This window comes from Scylla paramamosain, chromosome 40 (assembly GCF_035594125.1).
Source record: "Scylla paramamosain isolate STU-SP2022 chromosome 40, ASM3559412v1, whole genome shotgun sequence".
Classification (NCBI taxonomy): Eukaryota; Metazoa; Arthropoda; class Malacostraca; order Decapoda; family Portunidae; genus Scylla; species Scylla paramamosain.
The window spans coordinates 12,054,425-12,074,103 of NC_087190.1; the positions used below are offsets into that span (position 1 = coordinate 12,054,425).

Sequence of the window (19,679 nt, forward strand, 5' to 3'; positions counted from 1 at the left end):
TCTCTCTCTCTCATTTTTTTTCATTTCTCTTCTTTAATTTTCTTTTCAAACACATTTTCTTAACCACACTAGTTTATAAATTTGTTTTTAATTGCTATATTTTTTTCTTGATTTTTGTATTTAATTTACTTATTTATTTCTTTATTTTCAGTGAAAATGAAGATCGCCATACGTAAGAAAGATAAGAATGAAGAACAAGAAGATTAAAATAAAAAGAAAAGAAAAGAAAAAAAGAAAAAACCCTGTATTCCTCTGCATAACTTACAACTATGAAAAGAAAAAAAAAGAAAGGAAAAAAGAAAAACGTCACATTACTCCAACTAAATGCAAAGCGATAGAAGGACAAGGCAGTGGCGCCATCTATGTGAGGAACGCAGAGTTACTGAGAGGAAGAAAACGTAAGGGTACCCGTTTTCTCTTTTAAATATTTCTCTCATAGCAAGTGTTTGGTTACGATTTGGTAAGGTGATAGTGGCGGTAGTGGTGCTCTCTCTCTCTCTCTCTCTCTCTCTCTCTCTCTCTCTCTCTCTCTCTCTCTCTCAGGGTCTGAAGGGAACTTAAGGAAGAAGAGAGAGAGAGAGAGAGAGAGAGAGAGAGAGAGAGAGAGAGCACTAAAGATCAATTCAAGTCATGCAAAGGACCTATATTCTCTCTCTCTCTCTCTCTCTCTCTCTCTCTCTCTCTCTCTCTCTCTCTCTCTCTCTCTCTCTCTCTCTCTCTCTAAAATTAATAAAACCCTGAATTTATTTATTTGTTTCATTCTGTATTATTGTCTCCTGATGTATTTATTTATTTATTTATGTATTTGTGTATTTTCTTGACTTTTTATTTCATTTTTTGTCCATTATTTAAATTTCCTTCATCAGCAAATTTATAACCCTCTCAATTTGCATATTTTGTATCTTCATTCCCTCCCCTTCTTTCTCCCTCACTTCGTATTTTTTTTTTTTTTTTTCCTTTTCCGTTTTTCAGTGTTCCAATGACTGACAGATTTCTTTCTCCATTTTATCTCTTCTTTTTTTTCCTTTAATTTCTTTTTTTCCCCTTTTTTCAGTCTATTCTAATGACAACTTTATATCCTCATTTTATTTTTTTCTTTTCCCTCATTCTCTTTAAGTCTTCCAATGACGGACAATTTTTCAAACCATCTTATCTATTTACCTACTAATTTAACTTATTTATTTCATTTAACCAAACCAACCCAACACCACCACCACCACCAGGCAGGGCAGGCAAGGAAGGAAGGAAGGTGCGCAGAAGGAATGAAAACTTAAGCGATCTGCGCAGAGGAAGCTTGGATGCCTCCCGCCACAAACAGAGGTGGTGTGGTGGCGGGGGAGGGGTGTTGCAGGGGAGGAAATTTCCGAGGGAGCAGAGTGGTGTTGCTTGGTGGTGTTAGTGGAGTATTATCTAGTGAGGTAATGGCCTTGAGAATGGAGGCCCTGAAGAGAGAGAGAGAGAGAGAGAGAGAGAGAGAGAGAGAGAGAGAGAGAGAGTTTGAGGGATACTGAAAGAAACGAAGGAAGGAAGGAAGGAGAGAGAGAGAGAGAATATTAATACTCTCTCTCTCTCTCTCTCTCTCTCTCTCTCTCTCTCTCTCTCTCTCTCTCTCTCTCTCTCTCTCTCTCTCTCTCTCATTGTCCTGGTGTGGATAAAATTCTTAATCCCTTCCATATTACCCCCAAATGAGAGAGAGAGAGAGAGAGAGAGAGAGAGAGAGAGAGAGAGAGAGAGAGAGAGAGAGAGAGAGAGAGAGAGAGAGACTTACTCTTATCACCTCATAGATAATCCTAATTTATATGTATACTTTAGAAATTGCTTGATTCTCTCTCTCTCTCTCTCTCTCTCTCTCTCTCTCTCTCTCTCTCTCTCTCTCTCTCTCTCTCTCTCTCTCTCTCTCTCTCTCTCTCTCTCAAAGACAACTTCACGAAACCTCATGAATAAAAATTAATAGATAATTGAAAAGATAATCACGAAGATAAGAAAAGAATGGCAATCCAGAGAGAGAGAGAGAGAGAGAGAGAGAGAGAGAGAGAGAGAGAATGGAGGGAGAGTTAAGAAAGAAAACGGTTCTGCTAATGGTAGACTTAATTTTACGTTCTCCTCCTCCTCCTCCTCCTTACTTTTATTATTATTATTATTATTATTATTATTATTATTATTATTATTATTATTATTATTATCATCATCATCATCATCCTGTTTATTTCATTCTCATATTCATCCTACTTTTGTTTATTCCATTTTTTTTTATTATTCCTTTTGTTCTTTATAGTTATTCATCCTTATTGTTCTTCATCCTTTATGTCATTCTTGTTTCTCTTATCCTTCGTTTCTCATTCTTATTTCCCTTATCCTTCGTTTACTTCATCTATACTTCTTCCCATTCTTTCATTAGTCCAGCTTGATTATTTTCTGTTTTTTTATATATTTGATTATTTCCTTTCCCTTTTTATTCTTTGTTTATTTTCATTTTCTCGAAGGAGGAGGAGGAGGAGGAGGAGGAGGAGGAAGAGATAATGCCTTGATAAATAAAAAGAGATAAGAAGGAGAGGAAATAATAATAGGAACAAAAAAAAACATTAAAATTGATAAAATTTGATATAATGAGATCATTGTACATCTCTCTCTCTCTCTCTCTCTCTCTCTCTCTCTCTCTCTCTCTCTCTCTCTCTCTCTCTCTCTCTCTCTCTCTCTCTCTTTTTCATACGTTTTCCATATTTATCCTCCTCCTCCTCCTCCTCCTCCTCCTCCTCCTCATTTTCCTTATTCTAATCCTCCTCCATCTCTTCTCCATCTTTCTTCTCCACTTCATCATTATCATCTCTAATTCTTTCTTTTACCTCTTCCTTCTGAAGAGAGGAGAGGAGAGGGAGGGAGGGAGAAGTAAGGAAGAGGTAGACGGGAGGGAAGAGGGAGAAGAGGAGAGAGGAGGAGAGGGGAGAAGATGAAACCGGAGTAGAGGACTGAGGGGATGGGAGGGAGGGAAGAGGGAGAAGGGGGAGGGGAGAAGAGGGAAGAGGGAGAGGAGAAAAGGAAGATTTGGAGTGGGAAAAGGGGAAGAAATTAAGAAAAGAATAAAAAAGAAAACAAGAGAGAGAGAGAGAGAGAGAAAATAAAACCATACTAATCACCTCCACAATGCAATCTGAGTGGAAGAGCCCCTGTTATCTCCCTCAGCCATACAAGAGGATTCCACTCGCCCATCCATCCCGCCCTCCATTATCTTGTTGCCCCAGACTGCGCCCCCTCCTCCTCCCCCGCCCTCCACCGCCACCTCCACCTATATGAATATCACCTCCTCCTCCTCCTCCGCATCTTCGTTTTCCTTCGACTGATACTCCTCCTCCTCCTCCTCCTCCTCCTCCTCCTCCTCCTCCTCCTCCTCCTCCTCCTCCTCCTCCTCCTCCTCCTCCCCTTCCCCCCTTTTCTTTCTTCCTCTTCCTCCTCGACTGATCTCCTCCTCCTCCTTTCTGTTTTCTATTTTCTGTTTTTTTTTATCTTTATTTTCTACTTTCCTACTACTACTACTACTACTACTACTACTACTACTACTTTTTTTTATGTAGGAGGGACACTGGCCAAGGGCAACAAAAATCCAATAAAAAAAATATGCCCACTGAAATGGCAGTCCCATAAAAGGGTCAAAGCAGTGGTCGAAAATTGATGAATAAGTGTCTTGAAACCTCCCTCTTGAAGGAATTCAAGTCATAGGAAGGTGGAAATACAGAAGCAGACAGGGAGTTCCAGAGTTTACCAGAGAAAGGGATGAATGACTGCGAATACTGGTTAACTCTTGCGTTAGAGAGGTGGACGGAATACGGGTGAGAGAAAGAAGAAAGTCTTGTGCAGCGAGGCTGCGGAAGGAGGGGAGGCATGCAGTTAGCAAGATCAGAAGAGCAGTTAGCATGAAAATAGCGGTAGAAGACAGCTAGAATTGCAACATTGCGGCGGTGAGAGAGAGACTGAAGACAGTCAGTTAGAGGAGAGGAGTTGATGAGACGAAAAGCTTTTGATTCCACCCTGTCTAGAAGAGCAGTATGAGTGGAACCCCCAGACATGTGAAGCATACTCCATACATGGACGGATAAGGCCCTTGTACAGAGTTAGCAGCTGGGGGGTGAGAAAAACTGGCGGAGACGTCTCAGAACACCTAACTTCATAGAAGCTGTTTTAGCTAGAGATGAGATGTGAAGTTTCCAGTTCAGATTATAAGTAAAGGACAGACCAAGGATGTTCAGTGTAGAAGAGGAGGACTGTTGAGTGTCATTGAAGAAGAGGGGATAGTTGTCTGGAAGGTTGTGTCGAGTTGATAGATGGAGGAATACCAAGTTTGCTCTGCCCCAATCAGAAATTTTAGAAAGATCAAAGGTCAAGCGTTCTGTGGCTTCCCTACTACTACTACTACTACTACTTTTTCCTCCTATCACTACTTCTATTATTTTTTTCTTCTATTTTTTTTCTTTATCCTCCTCCGTTCTCTCTCTCTCTCTCTCTCTCTCTCTCTCTCTCTCTCTCTCTCTCTCTCTCTCTCTCTCTCTCTCTCTCTCTCTCTCTCTCTCTCTCTCTCTCTCTCGTCCAGTCAGTCAGCCAATCAGAGAGAGGCGGCGTTAAGAGCAACACATCTGATTGGCTCACGGCAAGACAGTGTTAAGAGAGTAAACCTTTCTCCTAATTGATTGTTTTTACCTCCTCCTCCTCCTCCTCCTCCTCCTCCTCCTCCTCCTCCTCCTCCTCCTCCTCCTCCTCCTCCTCCTCCTCCTCCTCCTTTACCTCTTGTTTTTCCCTCCATTTCTTGTCTCATTTCTTTCTCTTTCATTACTTTCTTTCCTTTCCTCTTCATTGTCTTCCTTCTTTCTTTTATTTTTCTGCCTCTTTCATTTTATTCCTTTTTTTTTGTATTTTCCTTGTTTGTGTTTTTGTATTTCTTTTTTTATTTGCCGTCTTTCTCTTTTTTTCTCTATTTGTAACATTTTCTTCTTTTTTCTCCAATTTTTTTTCCTTTTTTTTCTGTCATTTTGTTCTTTTTTTCTTATTTTCTTTCTCCTTTCTATCATTTTCCCTTTTTTTGGTGTTGCTTTCCTTTTTTTTATTTTCTGTTATTATTTTCCCTCTTTTTTTATTATTTTCTTCTTCCTGTTATTTTCCTTTATATTATTCTCTTTTTCTATTATTTTCCTCGTTTATTATTTTCTACTCTCCCTTTAATTATTTTTTCTTCTCATTTTTTCCTTTTTTCTTTTATTTTCCCTAACCCTTTCTATTATTTTCTCCCCCTTTCTGTTATTCTCCCTCTCATTTATTACTTTCCTTCTCTCATTACCTTCCTTCCTTCCTTCCTTCCTTCCTTCCTTCTTGGCAATTATCTTTCTTTTCTTTCATTATTTTCTTCCTTTTTCCTTAATTTTCCTTTTGTTTGACATTCTGCACATTGTAAAGGAAAAGTTATGAGTGCAAAAGATAGATAAATAAATAGTTGATAGATAAATAACAAAAATAAAGAAATTGATAGAATGAATAAATAAAATAGTTACGAAAAAAAATGGAAATAAAACAGAGAGAGAGAGAGAGAGAGAGAGAGAGAGAGAGAGAGAGAGAGAGAGAGAGAGAGAGAGAGAGAATATGTTTAGAAATTAATTTTAAAAAGTAATGAAAAGGAGGAAGTGATAACACACACACACACACACACACACACACACACAACAAGTGGCAGTTTAAGGGTCAAACTCCAATTATACAGCTTTGTTAGTCCTCTCTAATTGCCACACACACACACACACACAAGGTAGTTAAGCTTGTGGGAGTGTTGAGTTAACACCACACCACACAACACTACACCACGGTATCTTTGGCGCCCAGAACATTAGGGAACATTTAGACAAACATAACTTGATAAATCAGTCACAGCATGGCTTCACGAAGGGGAAGTCTTGCCTGACAAACTTGTTAAGTTTTTACAGTAAAGTGTACGAGGCAGTAGATAATGGTGATAGTTATGATATCTTATATCTGGACTTTAGTAAAGCATTTGACAAGGTACCCCATCACAGGCTCCTGAGAAAGGTTAGGGCGCACGGGATAGATGGGAAGGTGTTAGGCTGGATAGGGTCATGGCTTAGTGACAGGCGACAAAGAGTTGTAATAAACGACTCGTAATCCGAGTGGGGTCATGTAAGTAGTGGGGTGCCACAGGGATCAGTATTAGGGCCATTGTTATTTATAATATATATTAATGACTTGGATAGTGGAATTAGTAGTGATGTTAGTAAATTTGCGGATGACACAAAGATAGGTAGATTAATTAGGTCAAAATCAGATGTCATCGCCTTGCGGGCAGATTTAGATAGGATGAATGAATAGACGGGCAGATGGCAAATGCAATTTAATATCAACAAATGCAAAGTGCTTAGCGTAGGTAGAGGAAACCCACACAATAGGTACACATTAAACAACGTAACTCTGGTAGGTACAGGGTTAGAGAAAGATTTAGGAGTTATAGTTAGCTCTGAACTCCGTCTAGGAAAACAATGCATAGAAGCCAGAAACAGGGCAAATAGGGTACTAGGATTCATTTTTAGGAGTGTTAAAAGTAGAAGGCCGGAAGTAATATTAAAGCTATACTTGGCGCTGGTCAGACCTCATCTAGACTACGCTTTGCAGTTCTGGTCCCCACATTACAGGAAAGATATAGGTCTATTAGAATCAGTACAGAGGAGAATGACTAAAAGGATACAGGGGATGAGGAGTATTCCTTACGAGGCGAGGTTGAAGCTGTTAAATTTACATTCTTTAGAGAGACGTAGGTTAAGAGGGGACCTGATAGAAGTCTTTAAGTGGTATAAGGGTTATAACAAGGGGGATGTAGGCAAAATTCTTGGGATCAGCAACCAGGGTAGAACAAGAAATAACGGGTTCAAGCTTGAAAAATTTAGGTTTAGGAAGGAGATAGGAAAAAATTGGTTCTCAAATAGAGTGGTAGATGAGTGGAACGGATTCAGTAATCTTGTTAGTGCTAGGACATTAGGGAGCTTTAAGAGAAGATTAGACGGGTTTATGGATGGGGATGATAGGTGGAAATAGGTAGGTATATTTCATACAGGGACTGCCACGTGTAAGCCTGGTCGCTTCTTGCAGCTTCCCTTATTTCTTATGTTCTTATGTTCTTATGTACTAACATATGGCTGTGAAATCTGGGGTGATAATGTTGTGCGGGAGGTAGAATTGTTGCATATGACATTTTTGAAGCACGTTTTGTATGTACATGGATATAGTAGTACAGATACAGTATACGGAGAACTAGGGGTCCATCCATCCTTTAGAAATAACTATTAAATGTAGGGTGATTAAATGTTGGTCCAGACAAAGTTCCAGGGAAAAAACACAAAATTGTCATAAAATGTATATTTGTTTATTGCCGTTACACACGACCGGTATTGATTTAACGTCATGACAGGAATGCATAAAAGATAACCTGTGTATCAAGCGTGGTATGCCAGGAGTGTGGTTGTCGCAGTGGTCACAGCTCCAAATGTTCAAGAAAGCTGCGGGACACATCCAGAAAGATAAATCGATAACGAAGTGGTATGGAATTGTAACAAGCTGAAGTATCCGTAGCAATTATAGATTATGCAAAGAAGTTCATGGAATTGAGGAGTACCTGGTTAAACTTGATAAAAAAATAATGGTTTATGTTTATCAAAATTTCGCAACGGAAAGAATTTGTTAGTTATCTCTAGTAAATATGGGCAAGAGAGAGAGAGAGAGAGAGAGAGAGAGAGAGAGAGAGGGGCGTTATTGTACCAAATGTAAGGATGAATATTTTGTTTTGTTGCAACGTCAAAGCCACAGCATTGTTCAGCTGAGAAATAGATACGTACCATAGTATTAGAGACCGCAACCAGATCAGTTCACATTTGCTAGGTTAATGCAGAGTACAAATGTAGGACTATTACCAAACGTAGCACAGTTTGTTAATGAATATTGTTACGAATGTCTAGATAATGCCTAACTTCATATATATATATATATATATATATATATATATATATATATATATATATATATATATATATATATATATATATATATATATATATATATATATATATATATATAAAAGTCAGCGATGTATTTTTTTTTTTTCCTTTTCACACACACACACACACACACACACACACACACACACACACACACACTCACTCACTCACTTCACGCACCACCACCACCACTACCTTAGTCACTTCAGGCACCTCAACATGACTCAGCACGTATCTTCTCATTACCTAAGAAAAAAAAATATCATAAGAATAAAATATAAATAAATAAATAAACAGCTGTCAAGTAACGATCGATAAAGGAATGTTTCAAAGGATTCTCTCTCTCTCTCTCTCTCTCTCTCTCTCTCTCTCTCTCTCTCTCTCTCTCTCTCTCTCTCTCTCTCTCTCTCTCTCTCTCTCTCTCTCTCTCTCTCTCTCTCTCTCATCTGTTTTTCAGTAACACATGGAATGATTAGCCGGGCTCTCAAATAATGCAGAAATATTGTTAGAAAAGGAAAAAAAAAATGTCACTTCACGACTTTTCAAAGGCTAGAAAGATGATCAAGCTGCGTCGCGTCAAATCGCTCCCGGGACAAAATTTCTCCAGGGTTGTGACGGGTGACGCCACTGCACATGCGCGCCATATCGAGGAAAGATCACCAAAACATTCATACAGGTATTATATATATCTTGTGTGTTGTTAACATTGAATCACTATGGAATCACTACTACTACTACTACTACTACTGCCACCACCACCCCACCACCGCTACTACTACTACTACTACACAAGAAGACATGTTTTATACAGGTCTGCCACTTGTAGGCCTGATGGCATCCCGCATCATCCCTTGTGTTCTTACTGCTGCTGCTGCTGCTACTACTACTACTACTACTACTACTACTACTACTACTACTACTACTATTACTACTACTACTCGTTCTTGGCAAAGCAGGGAAGAATATACTAATTAAGACCTATTACTTGAGTTACCACGGTGTTACTTCCTTGTGTGTGTGTGTGTGTGTGTGTGTTGTGTCATACGTATGGCGGTAATTAGCAAACTTTTTTACTTGTTCTTTACACTTGCACAGGGAGTGAACTGTTGTTTTCTTGCTCCATTTCTGCTGTAACATTCCACAATGAGGCAATAGTTATAAGAACATAAGAACATAAGAAATAAGGGAAGCTGCAAGAAGCAACCAGGCTTACACGTGGCAGTCCCTGTTTGAAATATACCTACCTATTTCCATTATCCCCATCCATAAACTTGTCTAATCTTCTCTTAAAGCTCTCTAGTGTCCTAGCACTAACTACATGATTACTGAGTCCGTTCCACTCATCTACCACTCTATTTGTGAACCAATTTTTTCCTATCTCTTTCCTAAACCTAAATTTTTCAAGTTTGAACCCATTATTTCTTGTTCTACCCTGGTTGCTGATCCTAAGAATTTTGCTTACATCCCTTATCTGTCAATAAAACTCCATACAGTCAATAAGATTACGAGGTGTGTCATTAAAGTTCCAGGACTGGTGTCCTAAAAGATGAATTTCAAACCCAAGCCACAAACCACCATATTTCCCCTTCAAAGTAATCCTTCTGGAGTATACAACTGCGCTCCCAACCCTCTACAGTCACTAATCTTTTTCTTACGTGCTTTTAAAATCATGTCCTCTGTTGCAGGTCGTTTAACAATGAGCGCTGAACAGCGAACAAACTTGAAGTTTTTGGTGCAGTTGGGGAAAACGCCGTCAGAAGCACTGGGTATGCTGCAAAAAGTGTACGGGGATGAGACAATGTCACGCTCACGTGTTTTTGAGTGGTGCAAGAGGTTCAAAGAGGGCCGGGAGGACGTGGAAGATGACCCCAGGAGTGGAAGACCCTCAACGAGCAGGAATGAGGCCAATGTTGAGCGTGTCAAGCAGATGGTGCGTGACGATCGTCGGTTGACTGTTCGAAAGATCGCAGATGAGCTTGGCATGAACCACAACAGCGTGTGGAAGATTATCACTGAAGATCTGGGCATGCGGAAAGTCTGTGCGAAGATGGTGCCGAGACTCCTGAACGATGACCAGAAGGGACGACGCATGCAGGTGTGTCAGGACATCCTCGAGCGTCTGGAAACTGGGAGTCACTTGGCACAACACTGGGTTTTCTAGAGTGTTTCTCCTGTTGATTATGCAGAAACATTATCAATCTGTCACTAGAACGGTAAAAAATAAAAAAAAAAAAAAAAAACCAATTATTTAAAGCCTTTTGAAAGTAGTGTAGGTGAAGTGTCAGAAAATAAGGCTCTCTCTCTCTCTCTCTCTCTCTCTCTCTCTCTCTCTCTCTCTCTCTCTCTCTCTCTCTCTCTCGGACACGGCACTGACGGCAGGGACGGGTCCAGAACGCGTCCCACCCACGCTCCACGCCCGCCGCGCGCCACGTCACCTCTCCTGCAACTTTCATGACTCGCCATAATGTCTTGCCTCGTGACGTTCTGCCCCTTCCTCCTCCGCCAGGATATGCTCCACTACATTACTACTACTACTACTACTACTACTACTACTACTACTTCTAGAACAAAAATATAAGAAATAAGGGAAGCTCCAAGAAGCCTACTACTACTGCTGCTACTACTACTACTACTACTACTACTACTACTACTACTACTACTACTCCTCCTACTACTACCACCACTACTACTACTAATAATAATAGTAATAATAATAATAATAATAATAATAATAATAATAATCTGATGATATGCTCCACTTCAGTGACTACACCACCACCACCACCACTACTATTACTACTACTAGTACTATTACTACTATTGCTACCACTGTTACTGCCATTCAGTGACGATATGCTCCACTACTACTACTACTACTACTACCATCATTACTACTACTACTCTACTACTACTACTACCAAGGAAGAAATTAACTTTAAAGCGCTGTTATTTCCGTGTCAACGTTGCTCTAGCGTGTAGCAAAATCTCTCTCTCTCTCTCTCTCTCTCTCTCTCTCTCTCTCTCTCTCTCTCTCTCTCTCTCTCTCGTTTTCATTTCTACGTAAAGCTTTTTCTTTTCAGTGTTGTTGTTATTGTTGTTTTGTCACTTTTTTCGTGTAATATGCCTATTATACATTACTATCTGCTTATATATCTATTCATTCATTTATTAAGTCTTTTTCTGTCCTTTCTACCAATGTTGTTGCTGTTGATGTTGTTATTGTTTTTATTAATGTTATTGTTGTTTCCTGTTCTTTTAGTGTCTGAAATAATGATAGTAATTGTCTAACAGGAGGAGTGAACATTGTGACCTTGAAGAGCAATCGATGTTAACCCCTAAAGGACCGCGCGGGGTAAGTATATCAGTCCCGCTAGGGCGGGGGATATGGGGAAAAACGTGCAAAATAGCTTATCTTTGCATGCTCAGTACGCCTAACCTACAATAAACAAGTGAAAGAAAACAATACTTACCCCACAATCAACTCCTCCTCTTTTGAATGGTACCAACCAGAAGTTTCTAGGTGCCATGGTTACGGAGATATGACGAGTTGATTGAGGTGGTGTTGCGGTGAAAGTGAGGGGGCGCGTCCGATCAGTGATGGTGGCTCTGGCTTAGTAACGCAGAAAACGGGATCTATGACCTTTTTTACCCTAATTGTACTGGGGCCTGGTGTACTAGGCCCTGCAACAGGTTCAGGTTGGGCTGATTGCTGGGCTGGTTGCTCTGGTTTTGGCGGTGACAGCACTTCATCATCGGTGGTGGCTGTGGTGGTGCTGGTGCCCCTGTCTCCTGCATCATCAGACCCCAGCACATCACTGTCCTCAACTCTCAATAATCGTGGAGACAGTGATTTCTAACTCCTGTTCAATGCTACTTATACTTAGAGGCCTCCTAGCTGACGTGGAGGGCCTAGAGTGGATGGATGGAGTGGAAGTAAATACGCGCGGGGGCGAGTGCACCAAATCGGACGAGGCGGAATCACTTCCATGATGAACCAGCCATGACAAAGGCTAGCGGGGAACTGACAACCCTTCCCATCCTAGTCTTAATCAGTGTTGCCAATACACTTGGCTAGAAAATCGGGCGGAAAAACGCATAATTTGGCGTTATTTACAAAGAGACGTCGATCGACGTCCCCGGTCCTTTGAGCCCAAAACGTCGATCGACGTCCCCGGTTCTTTAGGGGGTTAATGTAGTGTTAGTCTCCTGTAGCAATTCAACCAAGAGAGAGAGAGAGAGAGAGAGAGAGGTCACTTTCTCACCGACCTTTCACTCTCATATGGGGTTGATACAGGGACAGAACACAAAGGAAGCGGGGGGGGGGGGGGGAAGCGCCAGTACAGAAATGAGACGAGTCGAGAGTTGGTATGACAGAGCCACCGCCACGGAGTTACCAAGTTCACTATTTCGATCACCACTACGACCAACTCAAACGCTTTATCAACTGATTTCATACTGTGCCCTGTTTACCTTTAAGCTCCCTAGCAGGTACATGGTTGCCTATGCTTGAAGAATTATCCGGTTATGGTGTTCTGTTTGTGGAGTATTTATGATTTATTATCACGTGGTATCTCGCTGCTGGGTGGTGGTGGTGGTGGTGGACGGACGGTGTTAGTTACGGCAGGCACAGGCGGGCGGTGTCAGAGGGCTTGTGGTGCTTGGTCTCTACGCACGTTATTTACCAAGCGTTAGCGACTGTTAAGTTTCTTCGAGCAGTGGGTGGTGAGTATAGTGGCACACACACACACATATTAACGCAAAGTAGAGTTGAATGCTCATCATACTGCGCACGAGCGATAGAAAGCGCTCTTGTTTAAATTTGCTTACTCAGACCCTCATGACCATTAATACCACGGGTGTTGTGGCTTTAGTTCAGCTGACAACACCTTCCTGCCGATACTTTCATTTCTCGGACCTGTCCCTCTCGCCAGTTGGTTTACACGTTCCGTACCTGGTCCAGTACAGACTGCAGCCATAGGAAGTTTCATAATTGTGAAAACCAAATGATATTCACCTACTCGATATAATTCATATGTTTTGCTTACTAAAATGAGTAAAAGAATTGCAATCTGACTGCAGATTACACCATGTACTGCGCAATAGTGGTTATTGTGCGAGACCCAACCCTCTTGAAAAATAGCAAGTCTGCGTCTCGGGGTACATGGGAACCCCTGCTCTAATGAAGGTGTTAGAGTGCAGTGATGGTTTAACAGGTTCTTGTGACGTGGGTTTTCAAGGGTGCTTTTGAGTTTTGTCACTCCAATAGTTTTTTTTTTTTCCATAAATTTAAATGGTGTAAGAAAAGTATTCAATCGGTTTTTCAATTAGTAAGTTTATCAAGTACTAGCGGAAGTCCGGTTTTCCAAAAGTTAATTATATTTGGTTTTGATTTAACGGGATTATGCATCTGAGGTAAACACCAATGAGAAACCTAATTTATCTTACGTGGGATTGAACTCTCTCTCTCTCTCTCTCTCTCTCTCTCTCTCTCTCTCTCTCTCTCTCTCTCTTCTCTCTCTCTCTCTCTCTCACTCTCTCTCTCTCTCTCTCTCTCTCTCTCTCAGATGCGATTTGAAATGTACGAGTACATTTCCGCGTATATTGAAGTAGAGCCGGGAATGTGAATGGTTCTAATGATTGGCTATTGAAATGTATTAGTTGAAAACGGGAGAGTGGTGAAATTAATGATTGGGTTATCGTAATAAAGTAGAAACGAGTGTGAAAAAAAAATGTATTGGGTATTGAAATACGCCATTAACGTAGACACGGGATTAGGTATTAAAATATGTTTTCGAATAGAAACAAGGTGTGGAGAATGTAATGATTAGTATTAAATATATATCCGTTTCCATGGCGATGAAGCGCGACAATTTCAAGGTCACTCCGATGTAAACAAAAAGTTGCGTCATCGTCATCACGCCTAGGCTTTCTTGAGATATCCCAGCCTGCCCCGCGGACTGGGCGTGGTAATATTATCTCAGCTTTAGAGTGCTGGAAGTAATAGGAGAGTTGACCGTGGTGGGAGTGTAATGGATCTTACCAATAGCATCTTATGCTATTTTGTTGTCCTTCTCAGCCCCTATAATGTTGGGAGGCCTGGTGGGGCAGCAGGGCTTACTGGTGGGGAACGCAAGAAGTGAAATTTTGCCTTCGAGAAAAATCTACGGAGAAAGCAAATCGTCAAATTAGCGAACCCACACACAGCAGGGTTCACCATTCTTTACTACAAGATTATTGGGTTCGTTATTCTATACATGGGAAAAATTGTGTTTGCAGTTCTCGACATGAACAGTTCGGTGCTTCGACATCAGGCTTTTTAATAACTGATTACACTTCAAAACTTTTGTTCACTAGTTAACCTTTATGAACCTCACTGGTTCAATAACTTTTTCATATACTGGGTTTTGATTTCTTTATTCAGATATCCTTTAGGTTAGGTTTATTCATCAATAAAATGAGTTCTTATTTCCAGTTTTTCCCCCAATTTTTTCTTGTTCATAAAACATAGAACATATTTTGTCAAGGGTTTACTTTTCTTTACATAAAGACATTTGGGTTGGCTGTTCTTGACATGAAGATCACTGGGTGCTCTGTTCTTGGCTGGCACAGAGGTGTTGGATTCGCTAATCTTGACATGATCCGAAAGTAATTATTTTTTTGAAATTTTTGGGCAGGAGAACACAAACACATGCACACGTTACTCTTGCCTTCATTTGTATGGACTTTGAGTTTGTGAAGCACCTGCCAGGTTTGTAAAGAGCCACAGTAACTGCACAGAAGCTAACCCACAAATTAAACCACCAGAGATGTGTTGTACATTAACCACCTCACCTCTTGATAATATTTGGCCATTTTGTTAGAGGCTAGTTAGATTATCCAAGTAAAATTATGGCTGTGTCAGGAAGGTAGGAGTGATGTTAGAGTTGTCAGGGTGGTGAAAGTAATACTAGGCAAGGTTAGAGTGCTGGGAGGATCTGTTCTGTCACTTCTGTTCTGCTGGAAAATATTGAAATAACGTTAGGTTTTCCATTTGAGGGCTACATTAAGGTTAGATTCATTCAGCTCATTGATTTGACAGCTGGTTCCTTCACTGTTTAGGTCACAGCTTGCTGAAATGTCACATCTTACCCCGAACTTAACAGCCAGTGTCTGGAAAATAGTACAGTGGGGGTTAGTTTTCCACAATAATGTCTTAAAGTTCACCGTTTTCGAAGAACCCCAGGAAGACTTGTTCATTGTTCATTATTTTTCAGGTGTTCCGTGGATGGTGCACCCCTGGCCACCATGAGTAAGTATTGCTTTTTATTTTTTATATTTTATCTACTTATTTATTTTATTTTTATTTTATCTAATTCTATTGTATTATGTGATTTTCATTTTTTATTAATATTTTATTTTATTTTATTATTTATTTTTTATTTATTTTATTTTATTTTTATTTATTTATTTATTTATTTATTTATTTATTTATTTATTTATTTAATTTATTTATTTATTTATTTATTACATTGGCGAAAAGCAACAAGACCTAAAAAAAAATAATAATAATAAAATAAAATAAAAAGACCCACTGAGACTGACAGCTCGAAAACAAAGATGAAAAGCATAACCATTTGAAGGATGAGTATGTTGAATGTTCCCTTCCGTGAGTTCGTCATCAGGTAGGAATCTCTTCTTCTCCTCCCAGTTCTAATTTGGGGATAAAAGAGCAGTCACCAATGTATATGGATCCTGAATAACAGCTGGGGTCAACTTTTAAACACCCCAGCAACTTGTCAACCATTAAAAGGCTATATAGGAATGGGGGGGGTGGCTATTCAAAGGATGTTTTCGTGATTGTAATGGTTTAACAGACTAATGGGCTGTTTTATAAGTTCGCATGGTTCTAATAGTTTAGCAGGCTGTAGTTGAAGTATTTTGGGGGCTTTCAAGGGCACTTTTGTGATTCTAATGGTTTAAGTAACTGTAGTGGAGATTTTTGGAGTTTTCAAGTGTTTTCAGTTCTAGCTTTTTTGGGGGGGCTGTGTTTTCAAGGATGTTTTTATAATTTTGAGAGTTTAACTGGCTATAGTGAAGATTTTTAGGGCTTTCAACGGGATTTTTATAATGCTAATGGTTTAAGTGGGTCTAGTGGACAGCACTGTGGTTTACAAGTGGTTTGTTTGGCTGCTGTGGAAGGTTTTTTTTTTTTTTTTTTTTTTTTTTTTTTTTTTTTTTTTTTAGGGTGTTTTTATGACCACTGATGGTCTAATGGGCTCCAGTAAAGGTTACTGGAGATTTTGAGCACCCATTAGTAGATTAATGATTATTACTTATACAAACCTTTCCTTTCCATCACCTCAGCCTGTCCTAGTTAATTCCCCATTCACTCACCACCCCAGCCTGTCAGAGTAGTTACCCATACACCCATCACCTCAGCCTGTCAGTAGATTCAATCCCCATTCCCCATTCACCCATCATCTCAGCCTGTCAGTAGATTCTGCCCCCATCACCCAGGCCAGTCAGTAAATCAGTTCCCCATACAAACATTTACCCATTTCTCCTATTCCTCACCCCAGGTTGCCCAGGAGACCCATTTACCTACTACAAGATTGAGGTGCCCACAGTGGTTGGTCAGCTGCGAAACATTCTCACACAGTACCCTGACAATGGGCAGATCATCAAGGTTAGTGGAGGAGGAATAGAGGGGTCTTTCTTTCTTTCTTTCTTTCTTTCTTTCTTTCTTTCTTTCTTTCTTTCTTTCTTTCTTTCTAATAGGATTGGGATGTGTCTGTCTTGTAGTGCTTTCTGTTTTCTCCTCTCCTCTCCTCTCCTCTCCTCTCCTCTCCTCTCCTCTCCTCTCCTCTCCTCTCCTCTCCTCTCCTCTTCTCTTCTCTTCTCTTCTTCTTCTCTTCTCTTCTCTTCTCTTCTCTTCTACTCCCCTCCCCTCCCCTCCCTTTACTGTTTTGTGTGTAATAGCATAAAATATTTATCCAATCAGTCTAGTAACAACCTCGGTCTCTTGTTTGGATTTGCTATGAATATATTCCCTTGTATTACTCCTCCTCCCCATCCCCCATAGCACCCCCTTTACCTTCTGCCAGAGCTCTAACCTAGTGTGTGTGTGTGTGTGTGTGTGTGTGTGTGTGTGTGTGTGTGTGTGTGTGTGTTTGCAGGAGTTGGTGCAGAATGCAGAGGATGCAGGAGCAACCACAGTGGAGGTGGTGCATGTGCCTGACCACTTCAGCTTCCCAGAGGCATGGAAAGTGGTGCACAAGTTCCTGCAGGTGGGTGATGGCAGTGGTGGTGAGGTGAGCTTAGATTAAAGTTAGATGAGGTAAGGCTTGGTTAAATTAGGTGAGGTTTGGTCAAGTTGGATTAAATTGTTAGGTTATTAGGTTAGATTTGAATTGTTTTTCCTTTCCTTTCCTTTCCTTTTATTTTTTATTTTTTCATTCAATTTTTTATTTATTTATTTATTTATTTATTTATTTATTTATTTATTTATTTATTTATTTATTTATTTATCTATCTATCTATCTATCTATCTATCTATCTATCTATCTATCTATCTATCTATCTATCTATCTATCTATCTATTTTTTTATGCATGTGAATTTGGTGTGCTATCATATTTCCACTGAGCTATGTACTAAACCAGCTGTGAGCTTAGTTAATGGAACACTAATTATTAACAGGATTTCTGTTTTTGTATTTTTTTTTTCTGTTCTATTTCTTCCTGTCTCTTTCCTTCCCTTTTTGTACTTTCCTTTTTTCCTTTTATACATACATACTCCTTCATTTCTTTTTCTACTGATTGCTTTTTCTTTGTTATTCCTCTCCCCTCCCCTTCCCTTCTGGTCGTGGCATGCAGTACTAACCTCTCTCTCTCTCTCTCTGTGTGTGTGTGTAGGGACCGGCAGTCAGTCTCTACAACGATGCAGTCTTCTCGGAGGAGGACTGGCATGGCATTCGGAAATTGAGTGAGAGCATCAAGAAGGACAATCCATTACAAGTGGGACAGTTTGGCCTTGGATTTAAGTCTGTCTTCCACTTAACAGGTAAGTTAGTCTCAGTGTAGTTAGAGATGACCTATGCATTCTCAGTTCTTGTTTCTTTCATGTATGTTTCAAGCAGAAAATTAATGACAGTGCGTCTTTGTATTAAATTTTCTTCCCATTAACAGATAAGTAGGGTAGTTACAGGGTCTAACAAGTAAATTAAATAGTCAGTTCTCAGTTCTCTGTTTCTTTCATGTTCAAGCAGAGGAAGAAATTTAACCAGAATGTGTCTTTGTATCAAGTCTCTTCCATCTGACTGGTAAATATTATAGTCATAGTTTAGTTACAGTTGATCAATACTCTCCCTAGTCTTGGGTTACATAAAATAAATAAATAAATGAATGAAATAAAATAATAATTAACTTGAGCCTGTTGAAGGAAGGCAGGACAAGGCAGCTGTGAAATGAACTAGTAAAATTATTAGTGTGAATGTCGACTGAGGAATGCACAAGGCAACTACCAGGAGAACACTATTACTCAACAACGTAGCCTAATGAGCATTGTGGACCACTGCAGACTACTTGATGATCATCAGTGGGCAGCTGGTGCTGTTCATGGACCCCAGCGAACCGGAGGAGAGGATGTGTCGCTGCCTCCCCCTGCAGCAGCTGAGTGAGGTGTTCCCAACTGCATCTGTGCAGCACGCCTTTGGTCACCACCTGACGCCACAGCAGCAGGCCGCGGGCAGCTTCCCGGGCACGCTGTTCTGGTTTCCTCTGCGGCAGACTCCCTCAAAGATATCGGACACCGTATACACCGCGGAGCACGTGAAGTGGCTGTTTGACTCGTTTGCAGTGGAGGCAGGTGTGTGCCTCACCTTCCTCAAGTCCCTGGAGAAGATAACCATTGGGCAGTTGAAGAGCCAGAAGGTGATAGTCAGCCACTGCATGGAGGTAACCAGCTCCAACATGACCAGGATGAGGAACATGAGGCAGGCATTCAGACAGAATTTGCAGCAGTGCAAGGGCTCCCCATCCCAGGCTCTCTCCTGCTCCTATGACGCCACGCTTCACACCAGCAACCACAGAGACAACAGACGCCAGCAGGACATGAGAATCCTGCACTTCTTACCAGGAAAGAAGGACACTGAGTGGATTAAGTGGGGTGGAAAAGACACCAGTAAACATATTCCTCTGGTGGGGGTTGCAGTACCCACCTCCACACCGGCAGAAGCCACAGGTCACATCTTCAGCTTCCTGCCTCTGCCACCAGACTCGACCAACCAGACTGGCCTTCCAGTCCAGGTCAATGGGGCCTTTATCCTCAACCAGAATCGAAGACAGGTCAAGTGGAGGACCAGTGAGAGCAGCAAGGAGGCAGATGTGAGTGTTGGATGGCACTATGTGGTGAGAGAGTAAGAGTGTCTGGCAATGTCCATAGCTTGTAGTTAGAGAGTGAGAGTGTCAGTAAGAATGAGAGACGGACAGACAAGACAAGGCGTGACCTGCAGTGTTGTAAGATTAAAAAAGATGAATGAATAAAGTATTTATCAAAAAAAGAAAAAAAAAAAACCAGTAAGAAAGAGACAGAGACCTAGCTTCCCTATATTGTGAGATATAAACCTTGCATTCACCAATGAGACAAACAGACCTACAGACAAGAC

At 40.6% G+C, this 19,679-nt stretch overlaps 1 protein-coding gene across 4 annotated transcripts in view; it reads left to right on the forward strand.

Moving 5' to 3' along the window:
- The first annotated feature begins 220 nt into the window (after positions 1-220).
- LOC135092441 (sacsin-like) overlaps positions 221-19,679 on the forward strand; it is a 21,652-nt gene continuing 2,193 nt past the window's right edge. Inside the window, exons 1-6 of one of the 4 annotated variants that reach the window (XM_063990933.1) lie at positions 221-398; positions 15,290-15,324; positions 16,595-16,701; positions 17,192-17,302; positions 17,929-18,076; positions 18,593-19,398. In XM_063990933.1, the coding sequence (XP_063847003.1) occupies positions 325-398; positions 15,290-15,324; positions 16,595-16,701; positions 17,192-17,302; positions 17,929-18,076; positions 18,593-19,398 (1,281 nt within the window). In that variant the 5' untranslated portion in view covers positions 221-324. Of the gene's footprint in view, positions 399-12,634; positions 12,759-13,672; positions 14,275-15,289; positions 15,325-16,594; positions 16,702-17,191; positions 17,303-17,928; positions 18,077-18,592; positions 19,399-19,679 lie in introns of those variants that run through there. The other 3 variants (XM_063990930.1, XM_063990931.1, XM_063990932.1) reach the window with 3 other exon arrangements.